General features: G+C 39.9%; 1 protein-coding gene across 3 annotated transcripts in view; it reads left to right on the top strand.

Moving 5' to 3' along the window:
- The window catches only part of DIP2A (disco interacting protein 2 homolog A), a 154161-nt gene that overhangs the window by 86555 nt on the left and 52172 nt on the right, over window positions 1-15434 (top strand). For all 3 annotated transcript variants that reach the window (XM_039912499.1, XM_029069562.1, XM_029069561.1), the window contains 5 exons: window positions 5519-5647; window positions 7356-7475; window positions 8207-8404; window positions 10349-10440; window positions 14867-14977. In XM_039912499.1, coding sequence (XP_039768433.1) covers window positions 5519-5647; window positions 7356-7475; window positions 8207-8404; window positions 10349-10440; window positions 14867-14977 — 650 coding nt within the window. The remainder of the gene's footprint in view (window positions 1-5518; window positions 5648-7355; window positions 7476-8206; window positions 8405-10348; window positions 10441-14866; window positions 14978-15434) is intronic.

Here is a 15434-nt window from a genome sequence, read left to right as displayed (position 1 = left end):
CAGTGAAAATGAACGCGCTACAGTTATGGTGCAGAGGTGGCCAAAAGCTGTCCTCTAAAAGTAGGAACAGGAATGCGGGTCACTTTGCTTTGTACAGTTCCTCCGTTTGGCAGTGTAGAGGTTGGCTTTTTCTATGTCTCTACTTTTTGCACTATGCAAACCAAAAGGAAGGCAGCAGTAGCCAAAAATGGCATCTATTGGCTCCCAAGATGCCCCTCAACATAGTTCCCTTCTAGGGGCAGCATGCAAAAAAAACCTGGACTGGACATGGAGAGAGATTCTGTAAATATCTCACGTACTATGGCTTGGCCAGCCAGACAATAGTGCTTCAAAGTGAACCGCATTGCTAGGTCAAACTAAGCATCGTTCACCATGAATAACCCACTTCTGTGATCGTTCTCCATGAATATTTCACTCTCTGTAATGAATTTCCCGAGCTGGGAAGTGTGTGGGTTGTATTTGGACTACTACATGGTTTCATTGAGCAGAAATTATTGTAGAGCCAAAATATATCTCCTTCTACCCACAGTTTGAGCATGAATAATTTATAGCTCAAAAAAGACTAAAAAAGTAGGATTATTCTTCACTCAAAATTTTCATCTTTGCAAAAGATGTCAAATTTCCAGGATTAAAAACAGTGAATGGCCTGTAGACTAGATAAATCAATCAATCAATGCTATTTATTGAGCACTTACTATGTGCAGAACACTGTACTTAGTGCTTGGGAGAATATAGTACAACAGAGTAAACAGACACCTCCCCTGCCTATAATGAGAATGTTGGCACTATTGCTTTAGATGGAATAATTCACCTCCCTAAATGGGTATATTCCTTTCCTTTCCATATGTTATCGCTTGCTAGTTTTTTAAAGCTGAATTAGGGTGCCAGTAATTAAAATGCAAATTTGCATTAAGAAATGCCAGAAAGATTATTGCTGGCTAACATTCACCAGTGTTACATAAAGTATCAGAATTTACTGAGATTGGCTGGGTTAGAAGTAAAATGTCCTATTTTGGGGTTAACTGCCATTCATCCATTCCACTTTTTAGTATTTATTCATTGCTGCTGTTTTCTTTCCCATATTTGTATTTCCTTCTCAATAAGTTCGAGACTTTTCAGTGTAACTATTTTGCCTCACAATTTCCTAGTTCAGTATCATTTACCTCATGCTCCTTGACCCTAGCATATGGAAAACTTTCATGACTAATGTAAGAGGAAAAGCATCCTTATTTTGCCTTGCCCTCCATGAGGAAGTGATTTGCTAAGGTGTGGGAGAATGGGAGGCAACTGATTGATTATTTTTGGAAATTTTCCATCTATTCCTGGGTTGCTTCAAGCAAGCTAATTCATCTCTCCCTGTCTTTGCTTCTCCCATTATAAAGCAAGAACGATAAATACTAGACCTTTTTTTGCAGTAACTAAGGATGCGAGTTTTGGAAGCATTTCATGGTGCATTATGAAGGCTTGATTTTGTTCTCCCACCTACATTCATTGATTTCATCGATTCATCCAATAGTTGATCCAAAAATGCGAGAGAGCCATGATTTCTAAATTGTTCTTGAGTTTTGCTCAGGGAATAGCTGCTTCTTGCTAGGACTAAACATAACATGTCCAAAACAGTACTCCTCATCTTCTCACTTCACCCCTCTACTCCCCACGATTTTCCCATCAGTGTAGACAGCACCACCATCCTCCGTCTTACAAACCCGTAACCGTGACATAACCCTTGACTCATCTCCTTCATTCATTGTGCATATTCAGTTTGTCACAAAATCCTGTTGGTTGTACCTTCACGATACCCCTAGAATCCACCCCTTCCTCTCCATCCAAACTGCCACTGATCCAAGTATTTATCATGCCCAGTTTTGACTACTGCATCAGCCTCCTTGCTGACGTCTCCGCCACCAACCTCTCCCCAGTCTAGTCCATGTTTCACCCAGATCATGTTTTCTTAAAAAAAAACAAAAAATAAACCCTTCTGCCCACGTGTTCGCACTCCTCAGAAATCTCCGATGGTGCCCCATCCATCCCCACATCAAATTAAAACACATTACCATTGGCTTTAAGGTACTCATTCAGCTCTTCCCTTCCTACCTAACCCTACTAATCTCCTGCTACCAACCAACCACCATACTTTGCTCCTCTAACACCAGCTTACTCAGTGTATGTCGATCTCATCTCTTCGCTGCTGACCCTTTCCTTCTTCCTATCCTCCTTCTGACTTGACACCGCCCCCCCTTTCATTATTTGACGGAAATAACACTCTCTCCCATCTTCACAGTCCTAGAAGATTGTTGTTCCACTCCAAAAAGCCCTACTTGGCGTCTCTTTTTCCTACTGTAATACCCCTCCTTTCTGTCACCTGTGCACTTGGGTCTGTGTCACCTGTTTGTTCACTTAGGTCACCCGATCTCCAGCCCTGCAGCACTTTATATATATGTCCTCATACTCTGCCATGTCCTCCATATGTTATTGATTTAATGTCTGTTCTTCTGCTAGATTGTAATCTGTTTGAGAGCACTTTGAACAGTATCCTATATAAAATAAGTGCTCAGTATAATATCACTGATTAAAACCTTTTTGTGTAGAGACCTGATTTAGTTTACAAAGCAGTAAAAACACTACAGCTTTTACTCTACACTGCAGTATACACTTTATAGTATACTATAGACAGAAGCCAATATACTTTCTAAATATATTTTGCCAGGATGGTTAGGGCATATGGACTCTTCTGATGAGAAACTAAAATAAAGCAGAAGTTTAAGGATGCTTCTTTTTTTTTTTTTTAATTTCCAATCCAGAATAGTTACCTCTCGCACGTGAAAAGTGTTGTAGTGGAAGGCTGGTGGAAGTTTAAACTGCTAGCAGCCCCTCAATTCTTGATAGTGCTGGGATTGCCTGAATCAATATATTTTTGACTCGGAGCACTTTCCCATCTCCTTGGTCAAGGTGATTTTTTCACTGATACTTCGAATCTAGACCTAACTTGTTGGTTCCTAGCTACTTCTAGCTCATAAACGTGAGCTTTCTATACCTGATTTGGCTGTATTTATCCTGTAGTGCCAAATATACCACTGGTAGTCATGCATTAATAATCTCAGGCTGGATTATTTTCTTGACTAAAACTCCAAGTTTACAGGGAGGTTGGTCTCTCATTGTCCTTAAAATCCCTTCTTTTCCACAGTTCGCTTGATGTGAGTGTGAGTTTCTGAAGCACTAATGCATCTCATCATCACCATCAAAATCCCAAAATATGTTAAACACTGTTTTAAGATCCAGGGTATACTTACATAATGAAAACGTTCCTCATAGCACATAGGTTTTCACTTAGGTCTAATACTTTTAGATGGTTCTCCAGTAGAACTTGGAGAGACACAGAAAACGTATTAATTTGAAATCCCTCTCCTTTTTCCTGTGACGGGGGCTAAATTTGCTGACCCTGAAATTTTAGTGAACATTTGCAAAAAGCTTGATTATTGTAATTTCCCCTGTGTAGGCTTGTATCGAGAGAACTAGATCTTCTAAAAATGAAAAATAGTAAATATGTTAATTAAACATGAATATTTCTTGAATCAAGCAATGTATATTTAATTTGTTCTTACCAGTTTTTTTGCTCCTTTGACTTTGCAAGTTATTGTGAAAGTAAAACTAGTCTTCTCCTTTTGAACTGTCACTGAACGCAACCTAACATATATATTTTAAAATGCTAATATTTCTTAAATCAGCTATGTAATATCAGAGTCACCCTCCAACGTCTTGAGTCTGTGGCATAAAGACAGCCACATTCTAAATACGAGAGTTGTATTTGCATATGACTCACTCTTCTCCTAACGTAGTTCTCCAGAATTAGGAAAAAATATATGCCTTTTATTAATGAAAAACAAAGCCGCAGGTTGCATTTTTTTATTGCCATCCTAAAATCCTACTTCTCCCAAGTCTTCCTTGATTAATTTCTCAGCATGCAGAGCGATATCATTCCTTCAGCCAACAGTAGACTTATGAATTTATGTAAACCCTCTCTACCACACAAACAAACAGAGAGAGAGAGCACAGTTACCGCCACATAATTTCGCACATCCTCCCATCCCCCGATTTTTGAAAAGGAAAGAAAAGTTAATTTTTGTAAACTGTGAGAACAGGTGTTCCAGGCTAGGAAAAAGAGAAGGGTCAGAGCACATGCTGCTCTAAGCTAGGGAGAGAATTTCTTCTGAGAGGTCCCTATAGATTGTAAACTCATTATCAGCAGTCTTCTAATTCTGTTACATTGTACTCTCCCATGCACTTAGAACAGTGCTCTGCACATAGTAAGCACTTAATAAATACTACTGATTGATTGAGAGGTGTGATCTCCTGGGTAGGAAGAGGTGGGGGCAGAAGCAGGTAATTCATTGACTACTTACTGTATTCAGCACCTGGGAGAGTGCAATTAGAAATAAGGGATACAAGTCTCAAGTGATCTTGTCCATTCCTGTTCCTTTCTTCCTGCTCCTCTAGTCAGTCAATATTGAGTGCTTACTATGTGCAGAGCACTAAACACTTGGGAGAGTACACTATCTGTTACCCATTTGTACATTCCAAGCGCTTAGTACAGTGCTCTGCACATAGTAAGCGCTCAATAAATACTATTGAATGAATGAATGAATAACAGAGTTGGTAGACACATTCCCTATCCACGCATCTGCCAACACTGTCATACTCTCCCAAATGCTTAGTACATTGTTTTGCACACAGTAAGTGTTCAGTAAATACCACCGATTTGATTGATTGGTCCTACATAAAAATCCCACTCCTGTTGTAAGTCTGCAAAAAATTGAGGTGATTATGTGAGTAAATTCAGTATTTGGGTCATTCTGGTTGTATTTTTTATGGCTGTCACCCCATTACAGTGTAAGCTCCTTGCAGTTAGGGGGTGTGTCCCCTTTGTTATTCTGTACATCCCAAAGACCTTAGTTAAGTGGATGCTTAATCAATCGATGGTACTTATTGAGCATTCAATAAATGCTACTATTACTGCTACTCTTTTTAAACATTGATTTAAATGTTGATCGCCTTTTAGGCATCACAGAAGTACACATTATCTCTAGGATGATCATCTTAAATTCTTATTTTTTTAAATAGTCAGTTATAATGATGAAATGCCTTTCCTGGCATTTATAATTCTAGTCCTTTTGGGCAGCTGTCAAAGTTGGAGTATTTGGCACCTTTGATGGCAGCCTGAAGAGACGTGTTGCAACCATGGAAATTTAACTCCCGTCATGAAAATGCTTTTCCCTTCATTGATAGAAATGATATTTTCAAGCATGTTGTCTATCCTATTGCTTTTTTCCAATCTGTCAGTCGTCTTCGGGTACTGGTCGATTCTGAATAGTTGTAGGAGGTATTTGCTGTGAGGATTTCATTTTCCATTTTAAAGTCGAATCCTCATTCTCGAAAGAGCCTGAGTTTGGTAATTCACGAAGTGTGCCTCCTCCAGTTATTGATCAGGACATTTTTGTGTGCATTCTTTTCTCCTTTTCAGATAACCACTCAGCACCTCCTGATGTAACCACTGGCCTGGTAGAACATTCGCATCACGAGCGACCACAAGTAGCATCAGTGAGGGGTGTTCCTCGGGGGTACAGCAGCAGCATACTGGAAACTGCAGATGGTGAATGTCTTTTCTAGCCTTAAAATAGAGGGTACACCATTTTTTTAAAACCAAATTCTGCCTTCTATCTATTGCAACCGATCTTCCGTTTCACTTCTCTCCTCCCGTGAAGAGCACACCATTACATATCCACCTGAAAGCAGCAGCTGGGATTAAATACATGTCCATTTTTCTGTCTGAATAGGATGGAAATTATCCATACGACACAACCTTTGTGATCCAAAAATGGAATTACTGACTTTTTGCTGGTTAGGTTATTGTTATTCATAACAAGAGGCTTGCAAAGGTAGATAGATGTTGGGCCTAGAATCACCTGTATAGTTGAAGTAGTTTTCTTTCCATTTAACAGTACTAGCGTAATGGTCTAAATTGTTCCTTTGTCACTTTTTGAATTGATACATTTCATTTTTGACATCTAGGAAAGTTAACTAGCTTTTTATTTTTCAAATCATTGCCTTTTAAAATTGTTTTATAGAGCAATGTGAAATGTTCTTGTAACAAGTGGTCAAGGAGTCTAACTTGAATTCTCATCACAACCTTTTTAAAAGTAGTGAATCTTTGCCTTGATTTGTACTTCAACCTAATAGTATAAATATACTTGTTTAAACAGAATATTTTCCAGAAATGTCATGTAGGGAATTCAGTGAAGCCAGAAAAGTCTTTTAGGATGGGAAAAGCTAATGTTATGCCCATTTTCTCGAAAAGGAATCTGGTGATTCAGAGCTGTGATTGGCTTCACAGCTAAATCTTGGCAGAGGCTAGAAGAAATCATTAAACCATAAATTTGGAATGCCAAGAACATCAGCTAAAAGGAAGCAACCAAAAAGACTTGGTGCAGAGCAGATTATGCCAGACCAATTAAACTCATTCTAAAATAGTCATGGGACATTTAGGCAAGGGGGAAACATTCAATGTCACCTTTCTAGATTTTATCATGGCCTTTGTTTTCTTCTAACCTGACATTCTTGTTGCAAAGCCAGGGAAGTGTGCAGTCAACCATTTTAGTGAGTAAATTCGAATAGGGAAAGATTAATTAAATTAATTAAAGACCATAGCCAACCACAAACAAATAGACACATTGGAGAGAGCCCAAAGCAACAAAAGTAGTTAAGGGGAATGAAGGCCAGGTCGAATGTAGAATTGTTAAACGAAGGAATGGAGATTGGTTTGCATTAAAGAAATGCCTAGAGGATAACTCAAATAACTATTAGTGTGGAAAATCTTTTCCGAGATAGATGCTGATTAGTTGTTCTCCATGTCCCCTAACCATTGAGCAGGAGGAATAGTAACAGTAATACTTTGTGTCGAGCATGGTACAGGGCACTGGGACAGATGCAAGACAAACAGGTCAGATACCGTTCCAGTCCTATGTGGGACTCAGTCTATTTTAATTTAATAGGCTAAGGTTAAAATAAAAGGATTATAGATTGGATATATGGAACCACCATGGTGATAACATGTTAACAAGGAATTGGGGTGAGGGTGCTGAGGGATTTAGGAATCAACACCATCCATCTGGGTTATTATTCACCTATCTGGAGACAAACAGATTGTGTTAGGGCCAAGCGCCTAGTATAGTGCTCTGCACACAAGTAAGCACTCACTAAATATAATTGATTATTTTGGGCTTCCCTTCTTCTAGAACCCTTTCTAACTCTCTGACTCTATCCCTGGAAAGATTCAACCTGTTTTTATCTGAAATTGACAGGGGTTCCAGTGAATAGCAGAGTATCCTCAAAAATTCAGCAGCTTTTAAATACCCTGAAGAGACCAAAGCGCCCACCATTGAAAGAATTCTTTGTGGATGATTTTGAAGAACTTTTAGAAGGTAATACCTACTCAACTTTCTTTCCTTTGATCTGGGCTACAATTCCTCAGACTTAAAATGTTATATAGGATGGTATTTTCATACACCAATGACTTTGAGCCCTTTCTTTTTTTGTTGAAACCAATTTTCTTCAAAAATTTCAGGGTTTTAAAAAGCAATTATGTGTTTTCTGATTTGCACATGTTTGGGGCGGAGATTGGTGATGAAAATTTGAGTACATCAAAGAAGCAGCATGGCCTAATGGAAGGAGCATGGGCCTGGGGGGTAGAAGACCTGGGTTCTAATCCTGGCTCCACCACTTGTCTGCTGTGTGACCTTGGGCAAGTCACTTCACTTCTCTGTGCCTCAGTTCCCATATCTCCAAAATGAGAATTCAGTGTCTGTTCTCCCTCCTATTTAGACTGTAAGCCCTTTTATGTGGGACCTCATGATCTTGTATCCACCCCAGTGCTTCGTACAATGCATGGCACATAATAAGCGCTTAACAAATATGATTATTGTTTTTCTACAACTGATTTGCCTGAAGCTTCATTATTTTGGGGCCTGATGTTAATTGGTCTGGGCCAATTTTCTAAAAGGATCATCATAATGGTACTTCACTAGATGTGAGGAAAATTTAGGGAAATAACTTGCATTTCCATGTTCTACAATTTTAATATGGTTCTTAGTGTTTATAAATGTAATATTGTCATCTTCAAGTGTGCTTTTTTTTGTTATTATTATTCTTATAGTCCATCAGCCTGATCCAAATCAGCCAAAACCTGAAGGAAGTCAGATGAGCATGCTTAAAGGTGAACCCTTGGGTGTGGTAGCTAACTGGCCTCCATCATTATTAGCTGCTTTGCAGCGCTGGGGGACTACTCAGCCAAAGGCCCCGTGTCTGACTGCACTGGATACAACTGGGAAAGCAATTTATACTCTCACTTATGGTAAGCAATGACATAAGTAGTCAATTCCAGTGAGAAATTTTCAAAAGGTTAAAAAAAAAATGATCAAAAATAGTCTGTGTTGTGCTCTTGTCACTTACCGGATTTAAAACAGTAGTCCCAGATACTGTTCAGTTAATATCGTAGTTAGTACAAACCTCATCCTAAGGCAAGGGATGAAGAGTATTGTGTCTTGTGTTTTTTTCTTAAGAAACTGACTTTTAAAGGTAACATTGGTCATTTTCATTGTTGATTAGGCCAAGGACCTATTGGTCATGAGAATGTGAGATTAAGCTTAAATTTCTGAGAGTGGATGTGCCCGTGACTAGCCTCAGATATGAAGCAGGTGTAGCTAGTACATGAAGATATTAGCAAATACGATTCTTTGGAAGTATAAATGATATTTGGTGGCATTTGGTAAGAAGCTTTTTTGCATTTGGTAAACTGACAATGCTATATTTCTCCAAAAAAGAACTGGCCACCTGAATGAAGACCAATAGACCTTTGAAAAGTTTGAGGAATGGAGAGGGGTAGGCAAAGTGGAAGACGTCAAGTCTTTTCCCCGTTCTTCTCCCAGACCTGGCTTAAGGCTAGGGTGACCACATTGCCTCTGCCCTCTTCTGCTGCCTATGGATGATGTTCGAGGATCATCATTCCACAGGCAGCACAGCATCATCACCCTTCCTCCTATTTCTTCAGTTTCTTTTCATTTCAGTCGGAAGTATTAAAACAAGGAAACAGGAATAGAAACTGAATAAAGAAGATGTGAAGTTCTGTGGAATAATGTGAAATCAGAACATCCCAGGTAGTAGGGGGAATCTGAGATGTAACCAAACAATTTGAAAGAGTTGTAGTCGTCTGTGAGGAAAGAGTTTGATTCGGGCTTCTAGAAATGCTGGGATTATGTAAAAAGGTATTTCCTGTATTCCTCTGGCATTGTAAATGCTAATGGTGATTTTTCTATGGAGAGGAAATGTTTTATTTCTCTAAAGTACAATGAAAATTCTCTTTGCATTTCAGTTCACCTAAATAGACTTTTTCCCCACCACAAAAAAATAAATAAATAAATAAAAATCACTCATCAGATACTTTTTGGCTGGTTGCAGGTTGGCATTATGTCTCTATAACTTCTGCTAAGGGACAGCAAAATGCAATAGCTGAGCCATAAGATTATACTACTTCCCTAGTGACAAGGCCAGGTGATTTTTTTAAAGAAGCACCAACCTTAGAACATAACTAAATAAACCTTATACTCAGGGCTCAGAAGTGTTATGTACCACTTTTGATGCCTAGGGATCATCTACAGGATTTCATTTGATACATTTTTAAGAAACAAGGTTGGGCTAGGGATATCTTAATTATCAAAAAGCTGCTTCTTAGATTAGTTGCTGTCAACATCAGGTGAGTTATTTCCATCATGAATCCATCATGAATTCTCACTGTGTAATGGGGCATATTTATTCCATTTGCTAATTTCTCAGCAGCATGTTTTTAAATACACATTGCACTTCTCTGGGTGGTTTTTCATACATTCCTTCTTTGTTAAAAATTCAGTAGCTTATTTTAGCAGTTGTTTTCACTACTGTCCAGGTTAGTCAATACTTTCTTAAATTATCTTATAACAGAGAAGCAGTGGGACCTAGTGGCTAGAGCACAGGTCTGGAAGTCAGAAAGATCTGGGTTCTAATCCTGACTCCACCACTTGTCTGCTGTGTGACCTTGGGCAAGTCACTTCACTTCTCTGGGCCTCAATGATCTCATCTGTTAAATGGGGATTAAGTCTATACCCATGTGAGACATGGATTGTGTCCAACCTGATTAGCATGTATTTATCCCAGTGCTTACTATAGTGCCCTATATATAGTAAGTGCTTAACAAATACCATAAAAAAATCAGTTCTTAGCTTTTCAGTCTATGTGAATTTTTTTGTATGTTCCCCTAATTCAGGCAAACTTTGGAGTCGGAGTTTAAAGCTAGCATATACACTGCTAAATAAACTATCCAGTAAGAATGAACCACTGCTCAAACCTGGAGACAGGGTAAGTTACTTGAGTAAAACTGCCTTCAAACGAGCAAAGATAAAATTTTCAAAATTTAGATCGAACAATAGCTGCATTTCCATTAGTTCGACAACCACAAGGACTTATTCTAGGTTGGCAATTTAAGCAAAATAATATTGCGTAGATTAGTTTTTTGTGAAAATTTTAATTATAATATGCTTTCTTCTGTGGTGTAGTTCCCCCTCCTATCTGTACTACAAACTGTTGCCTAGATCATTTTTTCGAAGCATCACTTGGCCCATGTCTCTTCTCAGAACACACCTTTGTCTTGCCATGTCCCTCCACATTAAACAACAACTCACAATCGACTTCAGGGCTCTCCACCACCTCACCCCACCGTTCTTTCTGCTCTCGTCACTTGCTGTTTCTTAATTCCTCCCAGGTTAGCTTCCACCTCTACCTCACTCTTGACTCTCCTACCTCCATCCCCCTCACTCGTGCTGAACTCCTGGGTTGAAACTCCTTACCAAATCTGACAAATGACAGCTCTCCTCACATTCAAAGCCCTTCTAAAATCCCACCTCGTCCAACAGTGTCAAGTAGCATGACCTTGTGGATAAAGAATGGACCTAGGGATCAGAAGAATCTGGGTTCTAATCTGAGCTCTGCCACTTAACAGCTGTGTGACCTTGGGCAAGTCATTTAAATTCTCTGTGCCTTAGTTACCTCATCTGCAAAATGGGAGATTAAGACTGTGAAGCCCCATGTGAGACAGGGACTTTCTCCAATCTGATTGGCTTGTGTCTACCCCAGAGCTTAGTATCGTGCCTGGCACATAGTAAATGCTTAACAAATACCGTAAAACAAATACCAGAAAACCCCAGATCACTTCCCTGATTAATTCAAATACCATAAATTATGTAAACCTCATCAGTCATCCTTGGCACATTCCTTGTATACATTTATCCAATAATACATTCAGTTATTTAATCATTGCAATATTTAAGTGCTTACTATGTGCCTGGCACTGTACTAAGCGTTGGGGTGGATACAAGCTAATTGGGTTGGACACAGTCCTTGTCTTATGTGGGGCTCCCCGTCTCAATCCCCATTTTACAGATGAGATAACTGAGGCCTAGAGAAGGGAGTGACTTGCCCAAGGTCAAACAGCAAACAGGTGGTGAAGCTGGGATTAGAACCCATGACCTTTTGACTCCCAGGATCATGCTCTGTCCACTACCCCATCCTGACTTCTCCATTTGTAATTATTCTTGTCTTTTTTCCTGTGGTACAGTGTTTGCAGGGAACATGTGGCTTCTGTTTTGTATTTTAGAAAGTGCTTAATACAGTGCAGTGCACCAAATGGGCATTCAGTAAATGTTATTGCTTACTATCAATCAGTGGTAGTTATTAAGTGATTACTCTATACAGAGCACTGTACTAAGAGCTGTGGGAGAGTCCAGTACAGCAGAGTGAATGGGTAGGTTCCCTGCCCACACTACTATTACTATTACTACACTTTCTTCTTTCTTTTACCTTTTCCTCAATCTTCTTTGCTTTGCTTGCCCTCCTGATCTTAATACTTGGAACTACGTGAATCGGTGTGTATTTTCCAAACAAAATTTGATATTCTTGCATGAGGATCTATCCAAAAATAATTTCCACCATCCCAACAGCCTCCCTTCTGTGATTTCTGGCCACTCCCTCTCAGTCTCTTTTACTGAATTCCTTCTGCCTCTGATCTCCTAACTGTGGGTGTTTCCTCAAGGCTCTGTTCTGGCTCTCCTACTCTTTTCATTTTCCACTTCTTCATTCCCTCCCTCAGGGAGCTCATCCGCTTCCATAGGTTTCAGCTATTCCCTTCAAGAGGATGGTTCCCAAACCCATATTGTTAGCCTCAACCTCTCACTCTCTCTGTTGTCTTGCATTCCCTTGTGCGTCTAGGATGTCTCCCTGTGCATAGATGTCCTGCTGGTACTTTAAGCTCAATAGAATTCAATAGAATGCCTCATCTCTCCTCCCAGATCAACCTTTCCAGCTAATTTTCCCATCACAGTGGACAATATCACAAACCTCCCTGTCTTCAAAGCCCAACTTTTATACTGCCCTTGAGTCTTCATTCACATTCAGTCTGTCACAATATTCTGTTGGTTTTTCCTCTGCAATATTTCAAAGATCTGCCCCTTTCTCTTCATCCAAACGGCCTCCATCCTGGTTCTGGCACGTGTCGTATCACCACTAGGCTCTGGTATCAGGCTGACTTCCGTCTTTTTCTTCTCTCCCATTTCCAGTCCTTCATTCTACTGCCTGCATCATTTTTTTTCAACACTTCCCACAACTCAAAATCCTTTGATGTTTACCCATTCCTCTCTACATAAAACAAACTCCTGACCATTGGATTTGAAGCATTTCCATCAACTCGCTCTCCCTCTTACTTATCCAGTCTTTTCCTACAACTCTGCAGCTTGCATCCTATATACGTCCCAAGCTCATCTTCCCACAGTGCCATATTCTTCACTCTCCCACAACCAGCCTCTTGCACATACTCTTGCTCCTACCTGGACACCCTCCCCTTTCAAATGCTCCAGACAACAATTCTCCCTATTTTCAAATCCCCTCAGAAACCTCATCTCTTCCAGGCCTTCCCCAGCTCATTTTTCTTCTCCCCAAATCATGTGCAGCCAACTACCACCTCAACACGTGTGCACTCACAGCCACACGTAACATATTTGCACCTACCAATTTATGATCTCTATCATTTAGTCACTTATCTGATTAGATGTAGAAGCGGCATGGCGTAGTGGATAGAGCATGGGCCTGGGAGTCAGAAAGTCATGGGTTCTAGTCCTGCCTCCACCACTTGTCTTCTTTTTGACTTTGGACAAGTCGCATCATTTCTCTGGGCCTCAGTAACTCATCTGTAAAATGGGGATTGAGACTGTGAGCCCTACTTGGGACGGGAACTGTGTCCAACTCGATTTGCTTGTATCCACCCCAGTGCTTAGTACTGGCACAGAGTAATTAACAACTGCCATTATCGCTGTTACTATTATTATATCCAAATTTACGTTTTCTACTTCCTCTCTGTAAATAATTTTGTGTCTCTTCCGTGTTAGATTGTAAATTCCTTCAAGGGAGGCAATGTCTTCCCACACTTGCATAGTACAGTGCCTGTGTACAGCAAGCCCTGCATAAATACTATTGACTGATGTTTGCATAGCCACCCTTCACCCTCAAATGCAAATTGCCCCCTTAGCACCCGTGCATACAGCCCCCCCTTATTTGTTACGTATATATCGATTTACATATCGATTCATTTTCTCCATTTATTTCCTCCTTTTTCCATGCTCTTGCAATTTACCAGTTGTATCTAAATTTTTCCTCTTACCACCACTATTTTTAAATAACTTATGTCTGCCTCTCTCCCTTATTAGATTATGAACTCTTCAAGGGGCAAGGATTGTGTCTTTTACCTCTACTGAACTCTCCCAAGCAGTCTTCACACAGTAGGCACTCAATAAATATTATTGATTTTTCAGCCAGTGCAAGACTGCTCCCTTTATTTCATCCACTAGGTGTTTCATAGTTCATCCCAAATGATGTATGGCCACTTGGATCAATCTCCTGGCATATTACCAAAATTATAGAACCATGCTAGGGTGTTTCTCTTTGTTTGTGTTTTGTTTTTTGGTTTTGTTTGTTTTTATTTAGCCTGGCTCATATTCAATAGCAACACACTGCAGTTTACAGCCACCATTTGGAAAGTGGCAGTCATCTCATTCCAAACTGAACTTAAAAATCAGATATTGTTGTAAATAACTGTAGCAATTACTGTAGGGAATTTTATCTGTACCTGGAAGATGTTTGCTGGTGGGGAAAGGTTTCAGACAGAGTTTGCAAGGGAGCGTGGACGCAATTCCCATTTTTCTGTTTGACCATCTAGACTCCTACAACCCGTACAGCTGAAAATCCAGCTTTATTTCCTCTCTCAAAGTCCATTTCCCTTCTTCTCCACCCCCAACAACTCATGCAGTTTTGCCCCTGAAATATCCCCTCCCCACCAAATCGCACATGGGTCATCTTCAGTTGCTCCCTCCCCCATACCGGAGAGTCATTCTGGATAGTTTTATTAAAGGGTGGTGTTGATATGGGGCAAATTCTATGCTGAAGAAGTACTCAGTGTAACCTATTTTAAGCATTGAGAAAGTCCAGTAATGCCTAAAAATAGAAATATGCTTACCCATCAGAAATCACTGATTAATTACAGGAAGCCCCGTGACAAAGTATCACCTCTAGATTCACAGAATATAAATTCCTAAATAGAGGGAACTTGTATGAAAACCTCAAGTGGGAAAACCAGTGAAAGACTCAGAGTTTTCAATGAGCAGTTCAGCGAAAAATAGGAAAAGTTTTCCATTGTGTATTGTGCAGAGATTTTCAGCTCTTCTCCCCTTATCATTTTTAGGTGGCGCTCGTGTTTCCAAACAGTGATCCCGTGATGTTTATGGTGGCATTTTATGGTTGCCTTCTGGCAGAACTTATTCCTGTGCCAATAGAAGTGCCATTAACAAGAAAGGTAAAGCTGGTATTTTGATATCATTACATCATCTCTGAATTATACACATTCCCACATACATGCAAGGCCAAAGATGCGGGGGCCTACCAGAAGTCAGTGTTTGTCACCTCTGTTCACCGGTAACCAGAAATGTCACCGGGTGGCCAATTGGTTCAGTACAGGCTGATCAGAATAGTAAAACTGCTCTGAGTAAGGGAGATATTGAGAGATATGGGAAAGCCTCCAGGCCTTGTGTAGGGAAGTCATCTAAATTGCTGATAATATACAGGTCAGAGATGGACTCTTCCACCGACTAAAAGAGAGAGGTGGTTGTGAGATGGCAGGAACTCCCCAAATCAAACCCGAAAGAGTTCATTAGGAATCAGCCAGGAGTGAAAAGAAGATTTTAGTGTTGTTTCCCAGGTCACTGAATATCTGATAGTATAATGTTCTTGAAGGTGGGAGCATAGTCAGTGTC

Source organism: Ornithorhynchus anatinus, chromosome 7 (assembly GCF_004115215.2).
Source record: "Ornithorhynchus anatinus isolate Pmale09 chromosome 7, mOrnAna1.pri.v4, whole genome shotgun sequence".
In the NCBI taxonomy this organism is placed as follows: domain Eukaryota; kingdom Metazoa; phylum Chordata; class Mammalia; order Monotremata; family Ornithorhynchidae; genus Ornithorhynchus; species Ornithorhynchus anatinus.
The sequence above is the reverse complement of the archived record's forward strand: the minus strand, read 5'-3'. Positions and strand labels throughout refer to the sequence as shown.